Source organism: Panthera onca, chromosome X (genome assembly GCF_046562875.1).
Source record: "Panthera onca isolate mPanOnc1 chromosome X, mPanOnc1 haplotype 2, whole genome shotgun sequence".
In the NCBI taxonomy this organism is placed as follows: domain Eukaryota; kingdom Metazoa; phylum Chordata; class Mammalia; order Carnivora; family Felidae; genus Panthera; species Panthera onca.
Genome location: NC_138357.1, coordinates 103,547,332 through 103,568,992, shown reverse-complemented (window position 1 = coordinate 103,568,992; position 21,661 = coordinate 103,547,332). Strand labels below are relative to the sequence as shown.

The window sequence follows — 21,661 nt, the reverse complement described above, 5'->3', positions numbered from 1 at the left end:
TGTCAGCCCGTAGTTCTCCCCACACAAGCGGGACAGCGCCACCTAGCCCTTGGCGTCAGGCACTGAAGCCGATGCTATTCCTTGTGTCACACAAGACATTTGGGACCCTTTTCCTCTGGAGGAGCCGGGTCCCGGCCACCACTCCTGCCTCCTGACACATACAGAAAACCTAAGCAGAACCTTGCGGTCTCAAGCCCTGTGCAGTTGGTGCATTTCTCTTTCTGTCCACATCCACCGCCGCTCTGCATTTGAGTCAGCACATGCTGTTTTGGTGTTCCCTTTTTACATTTTGCCCTGTTATCCTCTGTGTCTAGAACAGAGAGAGGGGATTTTTAAAGTGCAAACTCACCATTTCTGATGTGGACATCACCAAGAGAATTCTTTTTCTTTCTCCCTGCTCCCTGGCATGTGATGCCTCCAGGCCTGACGTGTCACCATCTCTAAGCTCCGATTTTCATTATTGGTGCAAAGGAATTGGGGCACGTGATCCTTGGGTTGTTCTAAAACTTTCAACTCCTACTAAACCGCTTTAATTTGTCCCACTCTTCCACTAGAAAATTTCCCTTTGCTTTAAAGATTTTTTATTTTTAAGCAATCTCTACACCCGATGTGGGGCTCAAACTCTACAGCCCCGAGGTCAAGAGTCCCGCGCTGCACCCACTGAGCCAGCCAGGCGCCCCCACTAGAACATTTTTCTTGGTGGCGGGAGAGGTTGAAGCAAACCGGAGCAGTTACGTGGTTCCGCCCTTTCTCTGCCACCTGCTAATAGGACACCACCTGCCTTAAGCCATGCTTCTCCCTTTCCTTGTTTATCTTCTTCCAAGTATTATTTCACACACACAAAAAAATCCTTTTGGGGGCCTTTAGTATTTCTGAGGTTGATCTCGCTTAGGATCTGAGACCTCCCTGTTCTGTACTCTGTCACCGGGATGCCAGTTCCCCGAGGCCGCGATGCCTGTCTGGTTCCCCATCTCTTGGAGTGGACTGCCACGTAGGAGATACTTAATCAATATTGTCGACATACCAAATCTTAGGCCATTGTTTCTCCATTTAAATAGGAGCTTCGGGGGCACCGGGGTGGCTTAGTCAGTTGTGTGTTCGGCTCTCGATTTTGGCTCAGGTCATGACGTCACGGTCGTGGGATCGAGCCCCATATCGGGCACCGTGCTGAGCATGGAAACTTTAGACGTGGAGAATCTCCAAAATAAATAAATAAATCTTAAAATAAGTATGAGCTTCGAAAAGGGCTTCCCTGTACGCCCCCTTGGTTTCTTTAAATGTCCCCTGTCCCATCTCTTTCGTATGATTTATGATGATAGTGTGGAGACTTCTGTTTTAGACTCTTTCAGCCTTCTTAACGCCAGATAATCATTTGTGTTATAAGCCTGTGTTCTTCTCTATTGCTGTATAACAATTTAATCACAAATAGAAGCGGCTTGCAGCCATACCCGTTTGTCTCACAAGGCTATAGTCAAGGTGTCGGCTGAGGCTATGGTCTCGTCCAACACTCTCTCTCCTTCCAGGCCCGCTCACTCGGATTATCAGCCGAATTCGGGTCCTCGTGGTTGTAGGGCTGAGGGCTTCCGTTTCTTGGTAGTTGGGAGCCAAAGGCTGCCCTCGGCTCTTAGAGGCCGCCTGCAGTTTCTTCTCATGTGAAGACCCACCAGAGGACCCCTGATAATCTTATTTGGCTTCATCCCGTACACTTCCCTCACATGCATCCAATTGCCTCTGACGCGCATTACTGGTTGGAAGCATGTCCTAAGTCCCACTGTGCTCAGGGAGAGAGGATCGCACGCCAGCACGAGCACCAGGAGGGGGGGACGGTGGAGGAAGCCGCCTTCATTAAGAATCTGCCTGCCACGGCCTAGAAACGTTGTTTCCGGACTTGAATAACGTACTTTCTTGGGAAGTATACTTTCTGAACCGTAAACGCTGTTTATCTTAACTCCCTAACTTGTTACTGAAGTATTAATAGTATCGATTACATTTTAAAAATAATGTTGTTCCCCCCCTTTACCTCTAGGTTCCCGTTCTCTCTTCTACGCAATTAAAAATGCTGTGGACTTAGATTTTGCATTTGTGATCTTACACAAATTAGTACATTATAAATTATGTACGTAGCGATACGTGTTACTGTCGCATACAGAAAGCTTTGTTTCCTGTGCCTAATGGATGATTTTAAGCGATTTATGGATAATCTTAATTTCACGTAATTTTTCTTCATACCCTCTGATTTTAGCCATAACTGCCTCACATCCTGAAATGTGTCCTTTACACAGATACTATTCGTGGCTATGGCATGCATGGCGAGGAGCTCTTGAGAAGTATATTTGTCTGCTATGACACTATATTAGATCTGCCTCATTACTTTTTTTAAAGTTTAATTCTTTATTTTAGAGAGAGTGAGAGCACATGTGAGCTGGGAGAGGGGCAAAGGGAGGGAGAGAGAGAGAATGAATCTAAAGCAGGCCCCACCCCCTGTACAGAGCCTGATGTGGGTCTTGATCCCATGACCCTGGGATCATGACCTGAGCCAAAAATCAGGAGTCAGACGCTCAACTGACTGAGCCACCCAGGCGCCCCTACTTCATTGTTCTTAATTCACTCTTCCCCTAGCCTGTTTCTTAAGCTTCCACTTTCCAGGCTATGTATCTAGTTTTTAAGCGATTTATTCCTCTTGTCCTGTTCATCATTTCATTTATTTTTCTTTCTACCCTCTCATCTCTGTTAATGTCCTTCTTAGGGTACGACTGGCTTGCGTGCACCTTTCCCATAGGTCTTATCTTAGAGTGCATTCCTATCTGTAGATGATGCTCTGAAGTACTGAATCTTTATATTTAGGACATGACTGAGCGTAACTGAGTTGATAGCAAGCAGACAGCGACCTTCTGTCTGTCGTGTTAGCTTTCTGTTCCTGTGCTCCTCTTCCCGCCCATCTCGAAAGCATTACGGCACCTTCCGCTTTATCCCCTGCCTCTGAATGCGAAAGACCACGTCTTTGCTCACCGTGGAGGTTTCTCTCATTTTTAATTAATTTTTTAGAAGGCTAGCGAATACCATGTATTCTATCCTGGCACCAAAACGATATTCTTCTTTCAGATAAGTGTTTTCAACCTACCTCTTATTTTCTTATATTACATTTATTTTTCACTTACAACTAAACAGCCCTGTACATTCCTGATGACCAGATTTAAAATAATGTTCTTCTGGAGCTTTGATAGTAACTTTGTATTTTTTTTTTTTTTTCCTTTGGTTTCAATCTAAGCAATGCCCTCTGGTCCACAACCAGTTCTTTTTGTTAAAACCTTGACAGTCCTTTTCCTAAAACCGTATTGCTTCCTCTCAAAAAAAAAACCAAAAAATATTCAAGCGTATAACATCCTGCCTTTTCCATGGAAATGAGGTGCATCGGCATTTGGATTCCCAACGTATGAACCTCCGCTAGCTAACGGCCCCAAAACCACTCCGCTAGACTTCTAAGCACAGTAGTTGTTTAAAGTTCATAGTTTACTCCCTGAAACTATTGAAAATGTATGCATTTCCTGGTCAGATATGATGTGCGGCCAGTGTCTTTTGAGAGTATAAGGAGGACACCTGTTTTTCCAATCAGATGTGCAATAGTGTGGTCCACTGGGAACGGGCGGCTATTGAGCCCTTGAAACGTGGCTCGGCCACATTGAGATGTGGTGTAAGTGTAAAATACATACCTGATTTCCAAGACTTCGTGAACAAATATCAAATACCTCAGTAATGTTTATATTGAGTCCACGTGGCAGTCATGATATTTTAATATATTCGCTTAAATGTATTAGAATTAATTTAACCTGTTTCATTTTACTTTTTCAATGTGGTAACTGCAAACTTAAATTACATACGTGGCTCACATTGTATTTCTTCCGAACCTCGTTGGTCTGGAAAATCTTACGCATTTACTTGTCTTCAGCAACTACTATCTCTGAATTTTTTGCTTCTGAAGGAAATTCGAGAGTCAATTCTGAAGTCTCTGTGAGCAAAAAAAATCACTTAGTTTTCCTTGATGGTTCCACTAAGGACCTAAATATATAACATATCAAAGTTAGGAAGTGTATCGAAAACTTTGCCAGAGGGAGACCAGTGGGTTAGAGTCTTACATACCTCACCTACCTTGGTATGTGTTGAATTTTTTCCCCATCTTCAAAACCTGATTAGGGGCGCCTGGGTGGCTCAGTCAGTTAAGCGTCCGACTTCGGCTCAGGTCACGATCTCACGGTCCATGAGTTCGAGCCCCGCGTCGGGCTCTGTGCTGACGGCTCGGAGCCTGGAGCCTGTTTCAGATTCTGTGTCTCCCTCTCTCTCTGACCCTCCCCCGTTCATGCTCTGTCTCTCTCCGTCTCAAAGATAAATAAACATTAAAAAAAAAATTAAAAAAAAAACACCTGATTAAATTTGCACATCAATGTCAACTCTCTTCCTCAGCAATTTTTTATAGCTAAAAAGCCAGTGTATAAAGAGGACAGTAGCAGTGTTCTGCAGTTTTGCAGTAACATATAGTGACTTACTCTCATAGAAGCTCTGAATGACAGAATGAATCAACGTATTCTACATCTAGTTTGTTTACAGCCTGGAAATTGACAGCAAGAGGGGGTGACCATTTGTAATTCACTTAACTAACCTGGAGGCAGGGACGTAGGCAACAGAGAAAAACATTCTGCTTCCTGCACTTAATATCACCTGATATTTGGGTTTGGGGTAACTGTGGAAAAAATTTACATTAATAGCCTGTATGAAATGAAAAGTCAGAACCAAAGAACTTTTTTTGGAATTCCTAACGGTTTGTGCTGGTCATTTTTTCGCCCCTCAAGATCTTTTTACAATAGCTTATTGAGATATAATTCGCCTATCACACGAGTCATCCTTTTAAAGTAGACAGTTTGTTGGTTTTCAGTATATTCAGTCACGCACCCGTCACCACAATCCAACATTAAAACATTCTCATCACCCCAAAGAATAACCCCACCACCCCAACCCTCAGCAACCCCTAATCTACTCTTCGTCTCTGTGGATTTGCTTATTCTGGACATTTCACATCAATGGAATCATACGCTTTATGGTCTCTTGTGACCGTCTCCTTTCACTTAGCGTAATAGTTTCAAGCTTAATGTTGTAGTAGAACCTCATTCCTTCTTGTGTGAGCAAATAATATTCCATTGTATGGATATACTATATTTGTCCATTCATCAATCAGTGGAATTTGGATTATACTTTTTCAACACAGAAACAAATGATGAAGGTAATATTTACATTCGGTACTAACCTTCCCCTGCATTCTCCTATCGAGCCTCATCGTAGTTTGAGCAGGTGTTAGTATAGTCACCATGATTTTCTAGGTGACGGAAAGGAGGCTCACTAAGCCTAATTTGCCTAAGATCGCACAGCAGTTAAGAGCTCGAACTTGGACCCAAAGCCTGTTCGTCCGGCTCCAAAGCACATGTTTTCTTCCTTGTTGCCACAGCCCCCTCTCCCTCCCCCGGCTGGCTCCGTCCCTTAGTGGTTTTGTTGAGTTATTACTTTGTAGTTTCTTGGCTAACTTTGCTGTTGTTGCTTGATTTAATATACTGTTAGATACAGCAAATGGGCTTGAAAAACCCTTTTAATGTGGCCTCTCCTGATAACTCAGTGGATAAGGCGGGAATGTTTTCCGGATGATAATATACCTCATAGTTTAGCAACAGTACATAGAACAACAGATCGTAGAGGCCCAAGGGTGTACTGGGGAGCTCACTTCTTTTCCCTAGCTCATGAAAAATGTCGGTAATGACCTGTATGAAACCATGTTTGCATTAATAGACCTAGTTTCTGATATTTGTAAAAGCCCCAACGTCGAAACTTTTAAATTGTATCCATCTTGTCATACATAGAGAAATGCTTAATAAAATCTTTTTATAGTGAAAATATAAATTCTCTCTCGGATTCCTTTTCTTTCATAGGGTTCTGTAGCTATAGCTGGTGCTGTTATTCGCTGGCTAAGGGATAATCTTGGAATTATAAAGAGCTCAGAGGAAATCGGTGAGTATGTTCCAACAAAGGATTGGGATCTAAATAATGGAAATTTTTACCTTTGCTTTGTGTGAATACTTGTGATTTGAGCCATATGTGACATTAAATGAAATGAATTCCTATTATGAGTTTGATTTATACACAAAAGACTATTTTGTGAAGATTTATAAAACAACAAATTGACATAAATAGTGATGGTTATTCATAAACTGGCAAGGTAGGGCATAAAAACTACCCAAGTGTAAAATCCAACAGCAAAGATTGCCAGAATCTGCAGGTAAAGTGGTCCATTTAAATTTATCTGATGAGAAGGAGCTTTACCTCTGAGATTAGAGTGAGCGTTAAAACCCCGGTGCCTATCATTTAAGTAGTAATATGGCAATTTCCCATCTACGGATAATTATGTGATCTCATTACCCTCTCTTTCATCTACTTGTTTACTTCGGCCCGAAGGGGCGGTGGGGGGGGACAATCAGAAACACATTGTGGACTGGGGACGCCCTGGAGGCCGCTTTTTTATCTCCTAGTCAACAACCTTAAAAATCGTGGAAATGAGTTACGACACCTTAATGAAAGCAATCTAGCTCCTTTACTTCTCGGTGCGGGCAAATTGGTTCTCGCCCCTCCTCGCTTAGTGCCAGAAGTAGGAACATTGTGCCGCACTAGTGAATAAGAAATCAAAAGCCGTATCCTCATTTTTTATACAGCTGTGTTTATTGACTAAAACAATAGAATATATTGGAGTAATTTTTGTTTTTCTCCCTTTTTTTTTTTTTTTTAATGTTAGAAAAACTTGCTAAAGAAGTAGGTACTTCTTACGGCTGCTATTTCGTCCCTGCGTTTTCAGGGCTGTATGCGCCTTACTGGGAGCCCAGTGCCAGAGGGTAAGAACTGCATGCGAGGTATGCTTTTGTGGGTCTTGATTTATTTTACTAAAGTCACTAATGACTTAGTTCCTAGTTTCCTATCTATTTTCAAATGATTTTAAAGTGTCGAGGAAACCTCTTCTGTTTGGAGCACATAACTTCAGAACCTTTAAATTCCAAGAGGTTACAAATCATCTGACAATAAGGCCCTGCCTGCCACGTCCATGTTCGTGTCAGTGTTGTGATCATTTATCTTCAAGGCATCTGCAAGCTACGCACAAGGGACATCGTCCAAATGAATTCTGATTTGGTGTTATGTTATTGTCATCTGTTCATCTGGATCCTGGACTTTTTCCTATGTGGATGCAGGATTGCGGACTGTATGACTTTTCCAAGCTGCTTCGTGTTTGTGTCCGTTTTTTTTTTTATGTGTTTTTTTTTTTTCCCCTGAACGTCTGTATCTACCGAGGTCAACCTTTCCATATTCAGGACATTTCAGATTGGTGACTCGTTTACTCCACTCTAATCTTTCAAGTCTTTTTTTTTAATCTTACAACTCTTTGTGTGTGTTTTTAGGATCATCTGTGGACTCACTCAGTTCACCAATAAATGCCATATTGCTTTTGCTGCATTAGAAGCTGTTTGTTTCCAAACCCGGGAGGTAATAATATGGGCTTTTTTCTTGTGCTTAATGTGCTTTTGTCACTCTTAAACAAATTATATATTAATGCTGAACGTTTATTAAATAACGTAAATATATTAAATTATCAGAGGTGCCTGGGTGGCTCATTCGGTTAAGCATCTGACTCTTGATTTCTGCCCAGGTCATGATCTCACTGTTTGGTGAGTTTGAGCCCCACGTCAGTCTCTGCATTGACCCTGAAGAGCCTGCTTGAGATTCTCTCTCTCTCTCCGCTCCTCCCCTGCTCGCAAATTTTTTCCTCTTTTTCTTAGCTGTCATTACCTTTTTTAAAATGTTTATTATTTTTGAGAGAGAGAGAGAGTGCGTGCAAGCAGGGGAGAGGCAGAGAGAGAGAGACAGACGATCCAAAGCAGGCTCTCCAATGACAGCAGCCACCCTGATGCAGTGCTTGAACGACTGAGCCACCCAGGCACCCTGCTGTCATAACCTTTGGAATTCCTATCATCCGCCAGGTGCTGGGTGTTTTACCCTTGCGGGGGGTGGGGGGCGGATGCTGAGTGGTACATGTTAGGCAAAGGAAATGAATAGCTCAAACGTAGGCATCGAGGCAGGAAACCAGGGTGCAAAATTGAGGTGTTTGGCATGGCTGGCTCTAAGGGTGAGGGCAGAGGTGTAGTGAGGGAAAAGATCGGTGTGTCTAGATCAAGGAAGGCTTGGAAGACCAAAATAAGAAATCTACATTTTCTTTATATACATGATTTATTGTCAAGTTGGCTAACATACAGCGTATATACAGTGTGCTCTTGGTTTGGGGGTAGATTCCCCTGGTTCATCACTTACATACAACACCCAGTGCTCATCCCAGCAAATACCCTCCTCAATGCCCATCACCCATTTCCCCCTCTCCCCCACCCCTCCATCGTCCCTCAGTTTGTTCTCTGTTTTTAAGAGTCTCTTACGGTTTGTCTCCCTCCGTCTCTGAAACTATTTTTTTCCCCTTCCCTTCCCCCATGGTCTTCTGTTTTGTTTCTCAAGTTCCACATACGAGTGGAAACATACGATATCTGTCTTTCTCTGACAGGAAATCTAAATTTTATTCTGTAGACTTTGGGAAGCTCTTGATCAGAAGACTGCCATTTTCAGAGATGTTACTACGAAGTAGCAGTTTAATTATGCTCATTATGTTCCTTGCATTGGTTTATTTAAGATTTTGGATGCCATGAACCGCGACTGTGGAATACCACTCAGCCATCTGCAGGTAGACGGAGGGATGACCAACAACAAAATCCTTATGCAGCTACAAGCAGACATTCTGTACATCCCAGTAGGTCAGTAAGCGTTGCGTCCTTTACATGCCAAAAGTAGTATTTCTTTTGCAAGAACGGGTTTTTTAGGCGTAGGGAGCTGTGAAGATGCTGATGAAAGCTGTTGCTGTTGCCCTCTTCCCTCAGTGAAGCCCTCGATGCCCGAAACAACCGCCCTGGGAGCCGCCATGGCAGCGGGGGCTGCGGAAGGAGTTGGTGTTTGGAGCCTCGAGCCCGAGGATTTGTCAGCGGTTACGATGGAGCGGTTTGAACCCCAGATCAATGCTGAGGGTATGTGTCAAAAATGGAAATTTAGGGGTCTTGATCTTGCAGTCGTGAGTTCGAGCTCCCACGTTGGGCGTAGAGATTACTTAAAAATCAATTGTTTTTAAAAATGAAAATGTAATGGTATCCTGTGGAGGGGACCTTAGTGAGAGAGAGTTTGCCTTTGTGTTCGTTGTGGGTTAAGACACTAAGTAAAATAGCAAACACCACTGTGTTAGATTGGCTACGCTGGGTATGGCTGAGAGAAAAAGCTCCTTATGGTTTTAAAATCTTGATTTATCTATTTTGAAATAGAGACGGGGGGGAAAGAGAATCCCAAGCAGGTTCCATGCTCAGTGCGGGGCCCGTCACAGGGCTCGATCCCACAAACCGAGATCATGACCTGAGCCCAAATCAAGAGTCGGACGTTCAACCGACTGAGCCACCCCAGCACCCCAGAAGTTCCTTATATTAAAAAAACCTTCCAGAATCCCTTCTTTTGCCATTCACTTCTATTTACAATATTTTCATGCAGAAGGATAACACAGCCAAACTGTCAGTTCTAACTTGTTAACAGCCTTTTTTAAAAGTAAGAAGGGAGATAACTGACCATCTTTTGGTGCCAGGGGCCTAGTTTTAGGACATGATTAGCTAGGCTAAGGGACATTCTGGTAACTTTTAAGCACAGCAGGCCTAGCCCGACAAAAGTAGCAACAATGTCAGTAAGTGAGCCTTAAATACCTAAATACCTGACTCACTCTTATAACAAACTGAGCTCTGACCGACACCTTTATTAAAATACAGTGGTGCATCTCTCAGGTTGAAATAAACGTGAGTATAAAGATAAGGTTTTATATATATTGTGGCCAGATCCCCTCCCTAAGGAAAGAAAGAAAACAAAAAAAGCCTCAAAGCAACCTGGTTATATGCGTACATGACAACATCCCTCGCGACCTCGACCTTGTAACACGAAACCATTTCATCAGACTGCATGTTTGTGTGTTACCATATATGGGAGACAAAGAAGTGAATACATAAAAAACTATGCCACGTGGCGTTCGGGGCTCAGTTCTTTGTGTACGAACCCAACTGAGCGGTGCCGGCACGAGTCAAGTTGCTTCCTGGGAAGAAAAGCCTCGATGTCACGACTCTCTGCACGAGAATCCTGCTGCACTATTGAATTTGGTTTTATAACTTTTTTTAAAAACTTAGTGTAATATAGCATCCAAGTGGCTTTTACACTACTGGGAAATAAGCTTCCAAATGTACATGTGTTTAATTTTCTGGAAGCCTAAGCCAGTGCTGCTTAATTTTATTCCTTTCCACAGATGAGAAAATGGATTGTAACACTAGTAATTTTATAGTCAGACGGTATACCACATAACTCAGTGTAGAAACGTGTTTCGAAATCTGATGTTCTATATGTAGGGAATTTTTAACTTTTCACATTGCATGGAATGTGGAGTTCAGAACATTTTTCTACTTCTGAAAAAAATCATTTTTTTAGTAAACAATCGTCAGAGTGAGTATATGGCCTCGAGATGCTAATCCCACTCCTTAACAAGGAAGTTTTGACCAGAGAGTCTCTTGTTTTCTGAGGAGAGCCTTCTTTGCTATTTTTTATGGCCTTGGCCCAGAGTGGGTCAGTTAGGTCAGCTGTCCTTCCCTTCGCCAGCCCTACTCCTCTCCCCACAGCAAACAACGCACGTGCGCGCGCGCGCACACACACACACACACACACACACACACACACACACACGTGCGTGCTGGGCATCTACGTATAAACAGTTCATTCTCCAGGAAACTTTTTTTTTTAGAGCTGAGTACAGGCCAGAAATTGCGACATGGGGATATAGCACTGAACAAGAGCAAGTCTTCGCCCTTCAGGAGACTCCTGGATCTTGGGAGAGGCAGACAAAGCCATGACAGTTGACTGTGGTCAGCCGACAGCCTGAAGTGTGAAGTGCTGTGGGAAGACAGAGGAGGGGCATAGTGGGGCCCTGGAAAGCTTTCTAAAGCAAGTGATATTTGAGCAGTGTCGCCCAGGTGTCACAGGCTTCAGGTGCTACAGAAAGGGTGGCCATTTTTGTTTAGTTCTCTTATCGTGGATTTCCTTCTTACAGAAATCCTGCCTCACAGGAATGTAATTTAAATCTTGTGAGAAATCCATACATGTTCAGTCCTTCGGCTACACCAAAAGTAATTCTCCTTCTAGTCTTAACATATTACAGTATACCCTGTATCCCACATCCCCCCCCCCCACCGTACCCCCTGAAAAAAGATAAAGGACGTCAAATGGGATTTCCCTTTCTAATTCGTCACTACTTGTTTGTGAGTGGCCTGGTCCTCCCAGGTAGCCTGTGTCCCAGCCTCCCTCCACCCGTACACCATGTTGAATTTGAATTGCCCCTTCACCTTCCAAGCGTGTGTCTCTCCCAGTCCCTGGCCGTCGCCAGGACCCGTACTCTCCTGAGTCTGAGTTCTGGTAAAGGCCCCCATGCGAGGGACTTGACTTTAATACGTGTCACAATTTGTTCAAAATGCTGAGTGGACATGAGTGTGGTGTGTAGAATATCTCAGTAAACTACTTTCAGACTTACGTGTTTCCCACCTTCTATTTCTAGAAAGTGAAATTCGGTACTCTACATGGAAGAAAGCTGTGATGAAGTCAGTGGGTTGGGTTACAACTCAGTCTTCAGAAAGTGGTAAAAATGTTTTTATTATTCTTGCCGCTTTGTCTTAGTGCGTTAAATAACTTATTTAAGTGTCTAACCATTTACACTTTGCAAGGCTGCTATGAAGAAAATCAGTGGCTTCTGTCCAGAGTTTCTAACATTTTCAGAACACTTTAGAGATGTAGGTTATCAGGTTGATATATACATACTTAATTGTGTCCTGCCTGTTTTTTCCTTATTAAGTTTATTCCTGGGACTTCAGTGGATAACTTAGTTTTCTAAAAGTAAAATGATTTCTTTCTCCTCAATGAAAAAGAAAATCAACTAGATTCTTCTTTTTATTTCTTTTTTTCACTTAGTGTCTTCTTTTATCTTTTTGGGGGGCTGTCTTCATGACCTGAACCAACCAAAACTTATGTTAATTGCTCAATCTATGTCACTGCTTCCTAGGCTGATTCCAAGTTCTTAGCGAATGTACATTGGGTTAGAGAGGAGGAAATGTACCAAACTGTAAATTAGAAGTGTCATAACAGATTGGGAAATGCTCTTGGCAGAAAATACAGGACCATTTTTTTCAGTCCCTTAAGCAGGCAGGTATTGGGCTTAAGTAAACCATTTTTTATAAGGTGGTGGCAAAGCTTTTCTTACTATACCTTTTGCAATTTTGAGACCCTTTGTAATTAAACCTCTCAATCATAAGTATTTTCCTAGCACAGTGCTAGTTGCTGTGCAAGATATAACATACGTGCACCCTGATTTCTTTTATTTTCTAGTTGTCCTCAATCATTGGCTAATGAGAAGTTGAGTCATATGATTTCTCTGATTCATATTTTATTTTATTTCATTTTTTAATGTTTATTTATTTTTGAGAGAGAGAGAGACAGAGACAGAGTGTGAGCAGAGGAGGGGCAGAGAGAGAGGAAGACACAGAATCCGAAGCAGGCTCCAGGCTCCGAGCTGTCAGCACAGAGTTCGACACGGGGCTCACACCCATAAACCACGAGATCATGACCTGAGCTGAAGTCAGACACTTAATTGACTGAGCCGCCCAGGTGCCCCTGGATTTTTTTTTAAATAGCACAATCATCCCCGTGTCCCTCCCTGCACCACAGTGCGACACACACACACACACACACACACACACACACACTCACACTCACTCACTTCTTAGTAGCAGTTGAAGATAAAATTTTAATTGCAAAATTACCCCAAGACCAGTTGATCCTTTCACTTTGTTTGCATACCTTACTGTCAATAAACTTCAGATGAAAGAAAAAGTTGATGAGAGAAAATTACATGATTTCTTTAGTTCTGCTGTCAGCATTGATGATAAAAGTAATTTGATTTTTTTGAGAGTTGTAGATTTTTTACGTCGTTTTTTTGTTACAATTAGACTGCAGTGCATTGAAGCCAGTTTGTAAATGTTGTGAAGTCGATTGATGAAAATCACTCTAATGTATATAATATGTTGAGTCTCTAAGCTGTACATTAAATCAGAATAATCATATTCAGCCAATGACATGCTAATTGTATTTCTTTAAGCAGTGTAAGCCATATAACCATATATCAATAAGCTGTTATTCTGGAAAAAATAGTATGTTCTCTTAATTTCTGATGCAGTTTGCCACTTTCGAAGAAGTCCTATTTCTTATTTCTAACTATATTTGAATATACCGTAAACAATTTTTAATAGACATTTGTGTGTCTTTAAAATGTAGAAGTGATTGGAGATTTGATACTTTTTGGAGAGAGCTTATCATAAATGATGAGCTTGGCTTTGCACTCCGCATTTGCACCCCAGACACACCAAAACAACATTTTGGAAACAGTTCACATTGGTTTAAATGTGTTTAAATGCACACAGCGATTAAATAACCAGCGTGGGTGTGGAGATACCGGTCAGTCACCAAAAAGGATATATTTCCATTAAATCCATGCCACCTAAATTAGTACGGACTTGTGAATGCAGGCCCTGCTCACGATCTTCTACGCAAACTAGAACTCACTGTAGCCATGTCAGGAAAGCAGTTCTCAGAACTTAGCGTAACTAAAACAACAACAAACAAACGAACAAGAAAAACCACCTAGCATAACTGATGGCTTGCTCTAAAAGAGCTAGAATATATGTTCCCTTTCCTAAAATCAGGTTAAAATGTGGCCTCCACAAATGTGGAAACAAAAAGAAACCTTGTTTTTATCTGGAAAATAACATAAGCAATGGTAAAATGAAGACAAATGGTTTATATCCCTCTTTAATCTACCTTCTAAGGAGAGAGAAATACAAGGCAAGGGGAAAAAATCCTCTCCCAAAAAGGCAAAGAAATGAGATCCAGTGGTTGTATATCCTTAACATTTGGAGGTTAATTTTGAACAGGCTTCTTTTATAAAGAGCATTAAATATTACAGAAACATAATTTTTAAATTCAAGAAAAGCATACGTGTATAAAGAATATTCTTTAACGGAAAGGATTTTGACAGAATTCAGGTTAGGAAATATCAAAACAACCATATTCTCAGGCAAATTTTTAATTATTTTTTTAAGTTTATTTATTTGAGAGAGCATGCATGAATGTAGGGGAAGGGCAGACGGAGGGAGAGACAGAGACAGAGACAGAGACAGAGGGAGGGAGGGAGAATCCCAAGCAGTCTCTGTGCTGTCAGTGCAAAGCCAGACACAGCTGGATCCCATGAACCAGGAGACCGTGACCTGATCCAAAATCAAGAGTCAGATGCTTAACCTACTGAGCCACCCAGGCATCCACAGGGAGTTTTTTTAATTAATTTATTTTTTATATATACTTTTTAATTTTTCAATTTTATTCATTTATTTATTTTGAGAGACACAGAAACAGCGTGAGTAGGGGAGGGGCAGAAAGAGGGAGGGAGGGGCGCCTGGGTGGCTCAGTCGGGTTAAGCGTCCGACTTCGGCTCAGGTCACGACCTCACGGTTCCTGCGTTCGAGCCCCGCGTCGGGCTCTCTGCTGACAACTCAGAGCCTGGAGCCTGCTTCGGATTCTGTGTCTCATTGTCTCTCTGCCCCTTCCCCACTCGTCCTCTATCTCTGTCTCTCAAAAATAAATAAACGTCAAAAAAATTTTTTTTAATTAAAAAAAAAAAGAGTGGGAGGGAGAGAGAGAATCCCAAGCAGGCTCCGCACCATCAGCACACAGCCCGGTGTGGGGCTCCAACTCACGAAACTGCAAGATCATGACTCGAACCAAAACCCAGAGCTGGACGCTTAACCGACTGAGCACCCCAGGCGCCCCGGCAGTTTTTTTTTTAAATGTAAAATCACAGGGCACCCAGCTGGCTCAGCCGGTTGAGCTTGTGACTCTTGATCTTGGGATCATGAGTTTGTGCCCCACGTTGGGTGTAGAGTTTTTACTATGAATAAACAGATAGATCGAGCCCCGTGTTGGGTGTCGAGTTTATTATAAAAAGCTAGATCAATACATTGATTGATTAGCTCATACAATTTAGTGTATAATTACAGTAATATTGTCAGGTATATTTCCTTACACACAGAAAGTTCCGTGTATAAAAGAAAACAAAACCACTAAGTCCTACTCCTGAAATCATTACTACACCGTATGTTACCTAACTTGGATTTAAATGAAAAACAAATTAAATTAAGAGAAAGAAGAAAACAAAACGAATATTTTAGCATAAAGTAGGGTTTGAAGTTCATTTTTAGCAGAGCGGTATAACTCTTTTCTGATAGCTAAAGGATCTGTAATTTGAACCTTGGGGGAATTGGATTGCACATTTAGTATCTTCGGGGGAAGAGTCGAGAAAGCTAAAATCACCAGCCTCCCAAAAAGCTCTCTCTCCATCACCTCTCTTTTGCTTCGCCAGTAGAAGGCTTATGCGGGTCTATATGTATTATGTTCTCGGCTACTTGCGGCATGCTCTCTGTATTGTTTGTTAACTATCGTAAGCCTTCGATATTGATTATATTTTTGATTTAAAGTAATAACTCTTTGCTAGCTTTTACGAATATACTATTTTTATAACTTATTTTGTTTTGCTGTCATGTGATTCTTAACACAAATATTGTAATTATGTGTCTCTCTTTTGGTTTGCTTGACTGGAACCCCCTTCTACTTGGATGACCACAGGTGACCCTAGTATCTTCTGTAGTCTACCCTTGGGCTTTTTTATAGTGAGTAGCATGGTAATGTTAATCGGAGCAAGGTACATCTCAGGTCAGTTACTCTTTAAATTAGACAATTTTATTAGTTAGCGCTAATGTATTTGTGTATAACGCAGCAGAAAATGTTCAGTGTTTTTCATTCTCCCTATGCTTAGGAACCTGGAAAATCCACGAAAGGTCTAATTAGTTAGACCACTTAATCCCTGAGGCAGTCAGAATTGAGGCCTGCGACTCTGCTTCATTCTTTTATTTGCAGTAAACGGCAATTTCTTTGGGGGGGGGGTGCTTTCTGCTGGCAGCTGCAGCAGTAAAGCCAACGTGAAAGTAGTCTTATGAATGCTTAAATGGAAGGACTTTCCAGAGTGACAGATGACCGTTTAAGTATACTTCTGACGTTTCATTACATTGGCTTTCAAACGTCCAGAAGTTGGTCACGCTTCAAAAAGTTTGCTCTGCGAGTCTTAATATTTCAGTTCTGGTAAGAGTTTCGACCAGAGTATGTCTGAGCAGAGTCTCCGGAAAACTCTAGAACTGGGGAAACCTGATAGTGACTTTTATTTTAGTTGCAAGACTGTATTTTGTGAACTGCAGTTTTAAAAATTATTGCTAAAAGAAATTGGAGTTGAAATTAAAACCGAATTATTTTTTGCACATTAACTTCTGAATATTCTTAGAAATGTACAATTGCTCAGCATGTTGTAAAATACATTGCATAACCTGTGTTAAGTTGAATTTAATAATCCTTTTTGGAAGGGCTTAGATGGCAATGACTTCTTCCATATGTTACCAAGAAAGTGAAATGTTTCTTAAAGTTTCATAATTAGGGAAAGACTTGAATGATTTCTCCGAATTAGATGGTGGCCTGGGTTTCACGTACAAAATGTAAAGTTAACTGATATGGAGGGAATATCCAGATTGTAGAAATCAGACAAGCCTTAACTCCACTGGGCATCCTCAGTTTAGAGCTGTATATAAATATGGGATGAAAATTACTGACATCAGCAGAACATGAGGTTACCTGTTAATGATAAAAATACGGGTTACTTGCACGAGAACTTAAAACTAGATTACCTTTTTTCCATATTTTTCCCACTCAGGATAAATTTGTTCAAATCTTTTGCTTTCATAAAAACAATGCCTCATACTGGTATTAGTGCTTTATACCTTACAAAGGGCTTCTGTATACTTAAGCCTTTACAGAATTAGCAGGTGTCCATTTTTCTTTCTGCTTCTTGTGAATGTTTGGTGGAAAAGTCTACATATTCCCTGGAACTATAATTTAGATTTATAAAGAAACTGAGATGCTATTTTAGGAAAGGCTCTATTATTTTTTCATTATCCTCAGTTTTTCTGGATGGTTTGGAAAAGGGAGAAAAATATTGCAACCGAATGTTTTCACTGATTTTTTTTTTTTGTTTCTCCTGTTTGCCTCTTGGTACCGTGACGGGACAAAAATGCCTGCTCTCCCTGAAAATGGAGACATATAGCCTATCTCTAAGTTAGGGGGTACGTTACTTGCGGAATTCTTAGGCTTCCAAAGAGATAAGGTTACCACCTTTAGGTTCTTTCTTGGTAACATATGCTGAGATTTGAGAACACTGGGGATTGTTTGCCTTGGTAAACAGTTAGCAATAGTGTTAATATTTGCTGATTTTGGAATTGGCCTAGTTATATTTGTTACCTTTTAACTCTGAAGCAGTAGTTAGAAATCATGTGGAATTGGTAGCTCCAGAAATGATTAAATAGTCTTCATTGCCTTAATTCTTGAACTGCATGTATGTTGTTATTGATATATGTGGTTTTTGTCCCCCATTTTAGGTATCCCATAAATAATTCCAACTCATGGAGTCCAAAGATGCGAGCTCTTTGCCTAATGAGAGAATCCAACAATTGTCTCTTAATGTGATGACACTATTCATAGACTCTGATTTTATTTATAAGCCACTTGCTGCATGACCCTCCAAGTAGACCTGTGGCTTGAAATAAAGAAAATGCAGCAGAAAGAATGCTATAGAAACATTTGGTGTGTTTTTTAACCTCAAGAGTTAAGATTGGACCAGCCACCTTTGGGGTGGATTGGGGATTGCCATCACGTCCTGCCCCATTCCCTCTGGGATCTAGGAAGAATTCAGACCCTTCATTGGAATCTTTCATCAAACATATTCAAACGCTGATGGTCTGGGATTTGATTCTCTGCACTACACACACTTGATTAAGAGGCGATAACTAACCAGCTACAAATGAGTGGCTTTTTGTTTGTTTCTGTTTGACAGACCCTCAAAGGCCTCTTTTCTGCACATTAAGGAGACCACAGCATCTTCACTGAATGTTTAACTGGAAACCTCTGCTAAATTCTTGAAATGGAAACTTAGTGCTCTCATAGCTTAGATATTTTTCGGAAAGGTATTGGCCAACACTGAAACTCTTCAGACATTTTACGTGGTCTTGCTAATTCACTGAATTGCTGTCTGGATCTTACAGGGAAGGACCCTTTTTTCTTTCTTTTTTCATCTCTCCTTTTTATATTTCTTACTTTATATGTATAACATACATGCCTGTCTATTTTATATACTGAGAGTAGCCCATTTATAAATTAAGAGTACATTTTACACGGTCTCACTAATTACACTGAATTTCTGTCTGGATCTTATAGGGAAGAACACTTTTTTTTCTTTCCATCTCCTTTTTATATTTCTTACTTTGTATGTATAACATACATGCCTTTATATTTTATATACAGAGGGTAGCCCATTTATAAATTAAGAGCACATTGTATCCAGTACGGTATAATGGGACTGGTCTTAAGTGGACCACTATATGTATAAATATTTTGGGGAAAACACTGTGTACATTTTCGGGCAACAGTTATGCATATTTGCCAGGAGAAACTTTTTCTTAAAGAGCCAGCATTTAAAGTTTAAGTATATGTTCTATGTCAATAAAAGAAAATGTACTTTATTATGACTTCACCCATATTTCTTCTACCTTACCTTTTTATTTCATTGTTCTGGCTGGATATGTTCCTTAAAAAGGAAAAAAGAGAAAAGCTATGGAATGCTATGGTAAACCTTGTTTTCCAACACAAGCTCTAGTCCATATAAAGTTACTTTCCTTTGACATAGTTTTAGACATATTTGGGATTCTTTTGAGGGGATATGAAAAAAGGCTAAACACGTAAGTAGAAAAAAACTTCAGGAATAACGCCAAGGATCTCTTTCTATCCAAATATGTTATTCATTGCTGGTAAGCAACCATAATTTCTATTTGCGATCCCGGGGAGATATCTCCACTTCCTGTCCTATTACAACTGAAGTAAGGTTTGCAATTAGAAACGGCTGCCAATGAAACCAAGAACTTCTTAAAATATGTAGTATTAACGTGTTATAAAAACCAACATAATCCAGCCTCTTGATGTCAGTTTTTTAAATCGTAAAAGTAATTTCTGCTTACCACCAATAAGAAAATGACGGCCGCCTAATTATTTTCCTCACCCAGTGCTGAAAATGGGCAAATATGTATATATTAGCATAGCAGGTGTTGTTTGGAAGGAATGGTCGCTTGCATTTGCGGCCCTGATTGCGCCGTTGCTAAATTAGGGAGTCTACTTGGATTCCATTAATGCAGCCGCCGCTTTCGTGACAAAGTGTTATGGAAAGGTACCGTGAAATCATGACTGGGTGGCAAGGGCACTTTTACACATAATTCTGTTTCTAGAAAAGTAGGTTGAGTTAATTGTAAATAATTGTTAAATCGCTGTTCAAATAATTTTAAGATGACGTTAATTTTCTAGAAATGGCAATATTTATAAATGTTTGAAGGTGTGCACATTGATATTGAATGATAAATTGACTTAAAATAAATTGACCCCTCATTCTTACTTGCATCTCTCGTTTATAGACTAGAACTTAGATCAGAGTTAAATCGAGAAAGATGTTTCAGGAAACCCGCAACTCCACTCTTAGCCCTTGAAAAGGCACACTCTGCAGAATGAACCAAGAGCCTACAAAGTAGTTTCTGGAATGAAGGACACCTTAATCATCGTATGGGAAAAGAACCTCCCTGTTCCACGTCGGCATCCAGAAAATACCCGGTGAGGTCAGCAGTCATCAGTAGGGTGTCACGCGGCTCACCATGCCTTTCTGCCAGCTTCATTCATTCTGTTCTCTCTACCTGGGTTGGCCGGTAGCGCCTCAGCCTGACAGCCAGTGCCCCAGTCTTCCGTTCTCTGGTTAATCAGGAGGACAAGTAATACACCTGTGCTTCTATAACGACATCTTAGAAGTCTTAGTGTCTCTTTTGTGGTGCCCAAGCTCGGTTCTTGGGTTTCTGAGTGTTTTCTCTCGCGTGGGAATGAGGAGTGGTAGCTACTTGTGACAAACCGACAAGCCAAAGGTGTCACAGCACAGAAACCAGCAGCATTGACAGTGGGGTAGGTAGTATTTAACTCACGGTGTCTACCCAATAGTAAATGGAAGTACAAAAAAATCTGTTGCCGGCTCTAATGAGGTGTAACTGACACACAGAAAACCGCACATCTCTAATGTATACAGTTGGACGGGTTTGGATGCGTGCAAACACCCCTGATACCATCACCACAATCGTGGGAATAAACATATCCACCTCTTTCAGAAGTTTCCTTGTTTCCCTCTGCTTTGTGTGTGTGTGGGAAGAATGTTTAACAGGAGATCTACCCTCTTAACAACGTATTAAGTGCACGGTACTGTGTTGTTAACTGTATAGACGTTATACAGCAGATCCCTTGAACTTACTCTTCCTGCCAAAAAACAAAAACAATTTTTTTAAGTTTATCTATTTATTTATTTTGAGAGAGAGCACGAGCGGGGGAGGGAGAGAGAGGGAATCCCACGCAGGCTCCACACTATCAGCGTGGAGCCCGATGCGGGGCTTGAACTCACGAACCATAAGATCGTGACCTGAGCTGAAACCAAGAATCGGACGCTTAACCAACAGAGCCACCCAGGCGCCCCCGAGCTTACTCTTCTTGTGTAACTGTAACTTCTTACCTACTGAACAGCAGCTCCCCCTTTCCTCATCCCCTGGTAACCACCAGCTCCTTCTCTGTGACTATGAGTTCGATGTTTTTCTTTCCTTTTTAGATTCCACATGTAAGTGAGATCACGTAGTATGCGTCTCTCTGTTTCTGGCGTTATTTCACTTCGCACAGTGTCTTCCAGGTCCAGTGATGTTGCAGATGGTAGGATTTCCTTCTTTTTTGAGGCTACATAATATTTCACTGTATGTACCTCATTTTTCTCTGTCCATTCATGTGTCCATGGACTTTTGGGTTGTTTCCATATCTTGGTTGTTGTGACTCCTGCTGCAGTGAATGTGGGGGTGTAGATATTCCTTCGAGATCCTGATTTCCATTCTTTCGTATGAATATCCAGAAGTGGGATTGCTGGATCATGTGGTAATTCTATTTTTAGTTTTTTTTAAGACTCTCCCTACTGTTTTTTTTTTTTAAATGTTTATTTATTATTGAGAGACAGAGAGAGACAGAGCCTGAACAGGGGAGGGGCAGAGAGAGAGGGAGACCCAGAATCCGAAGCAGGCTCCAGGCTCCGAGCCGTCAGCACAGAGCCCGACGCGGGGCTCGAACTCACGGACCGCGAGATCGCGACCTGAGCCGAAGTCGGAAGCTCAACCGACTGAGCCACCCGGGCGCCCCTCCCTACTGTTTTTTTTTAGCGTAGGCA

At 41.3% G+C, this 21,661-nt stretch overlaps 1 protein-coding gene across 5 annotated transcripts in view; it reads left to right on the top strand.

Annotated features, from left to right (window-relative positions):
* The window catches only part of GK (glycerol kinase), a 76,176-nt gene extending 57,274 nt beyond the window's left edge, over positions 1–18,902 (top strand). For 4 of the 5 annotated variants that reach the window (XM_081793417.1, XM_081793419.1, XM_081793418.1 and 1 more), the window contains 8 exons: positions 5,970–6,048; positions 6,827–6,923; positions 7,482–7,566; positions 8,756–8,876; positions 9,000–9,143; positions 11,741–11,821; positions 15,910–15,996; positions 17,763–18,902. In XM_081793417.1, the coding sequence (XP_081649543.1) occupies positions 5,970–6,048; positions 6,827–6,923; positions 7,482–7,566; positions 8,756–8,876; positions 9,000–9,143; positions 11,741–11,821; positions 15,910–15,996; positions 17,763–17,773 (705 nt within the window). In that variant the 3' untranslated portion in view covers positions 17,774–18,902. The remainder of the gene's footprint in view (positions 1–5,969; positions 6,049–6,826; positions 6,924–7,481; positions 7,567–8,755; positions 8,877–8,999; positions 9,144–11,740; positions 11,822–15,909; positions 15,997–17,762) is intronic. The other variant, XM_081793420.1, reaches the window with a different exon arrangement.
* Positions 18,903–21,661: the final 2,759 nt, after the last annotated feature.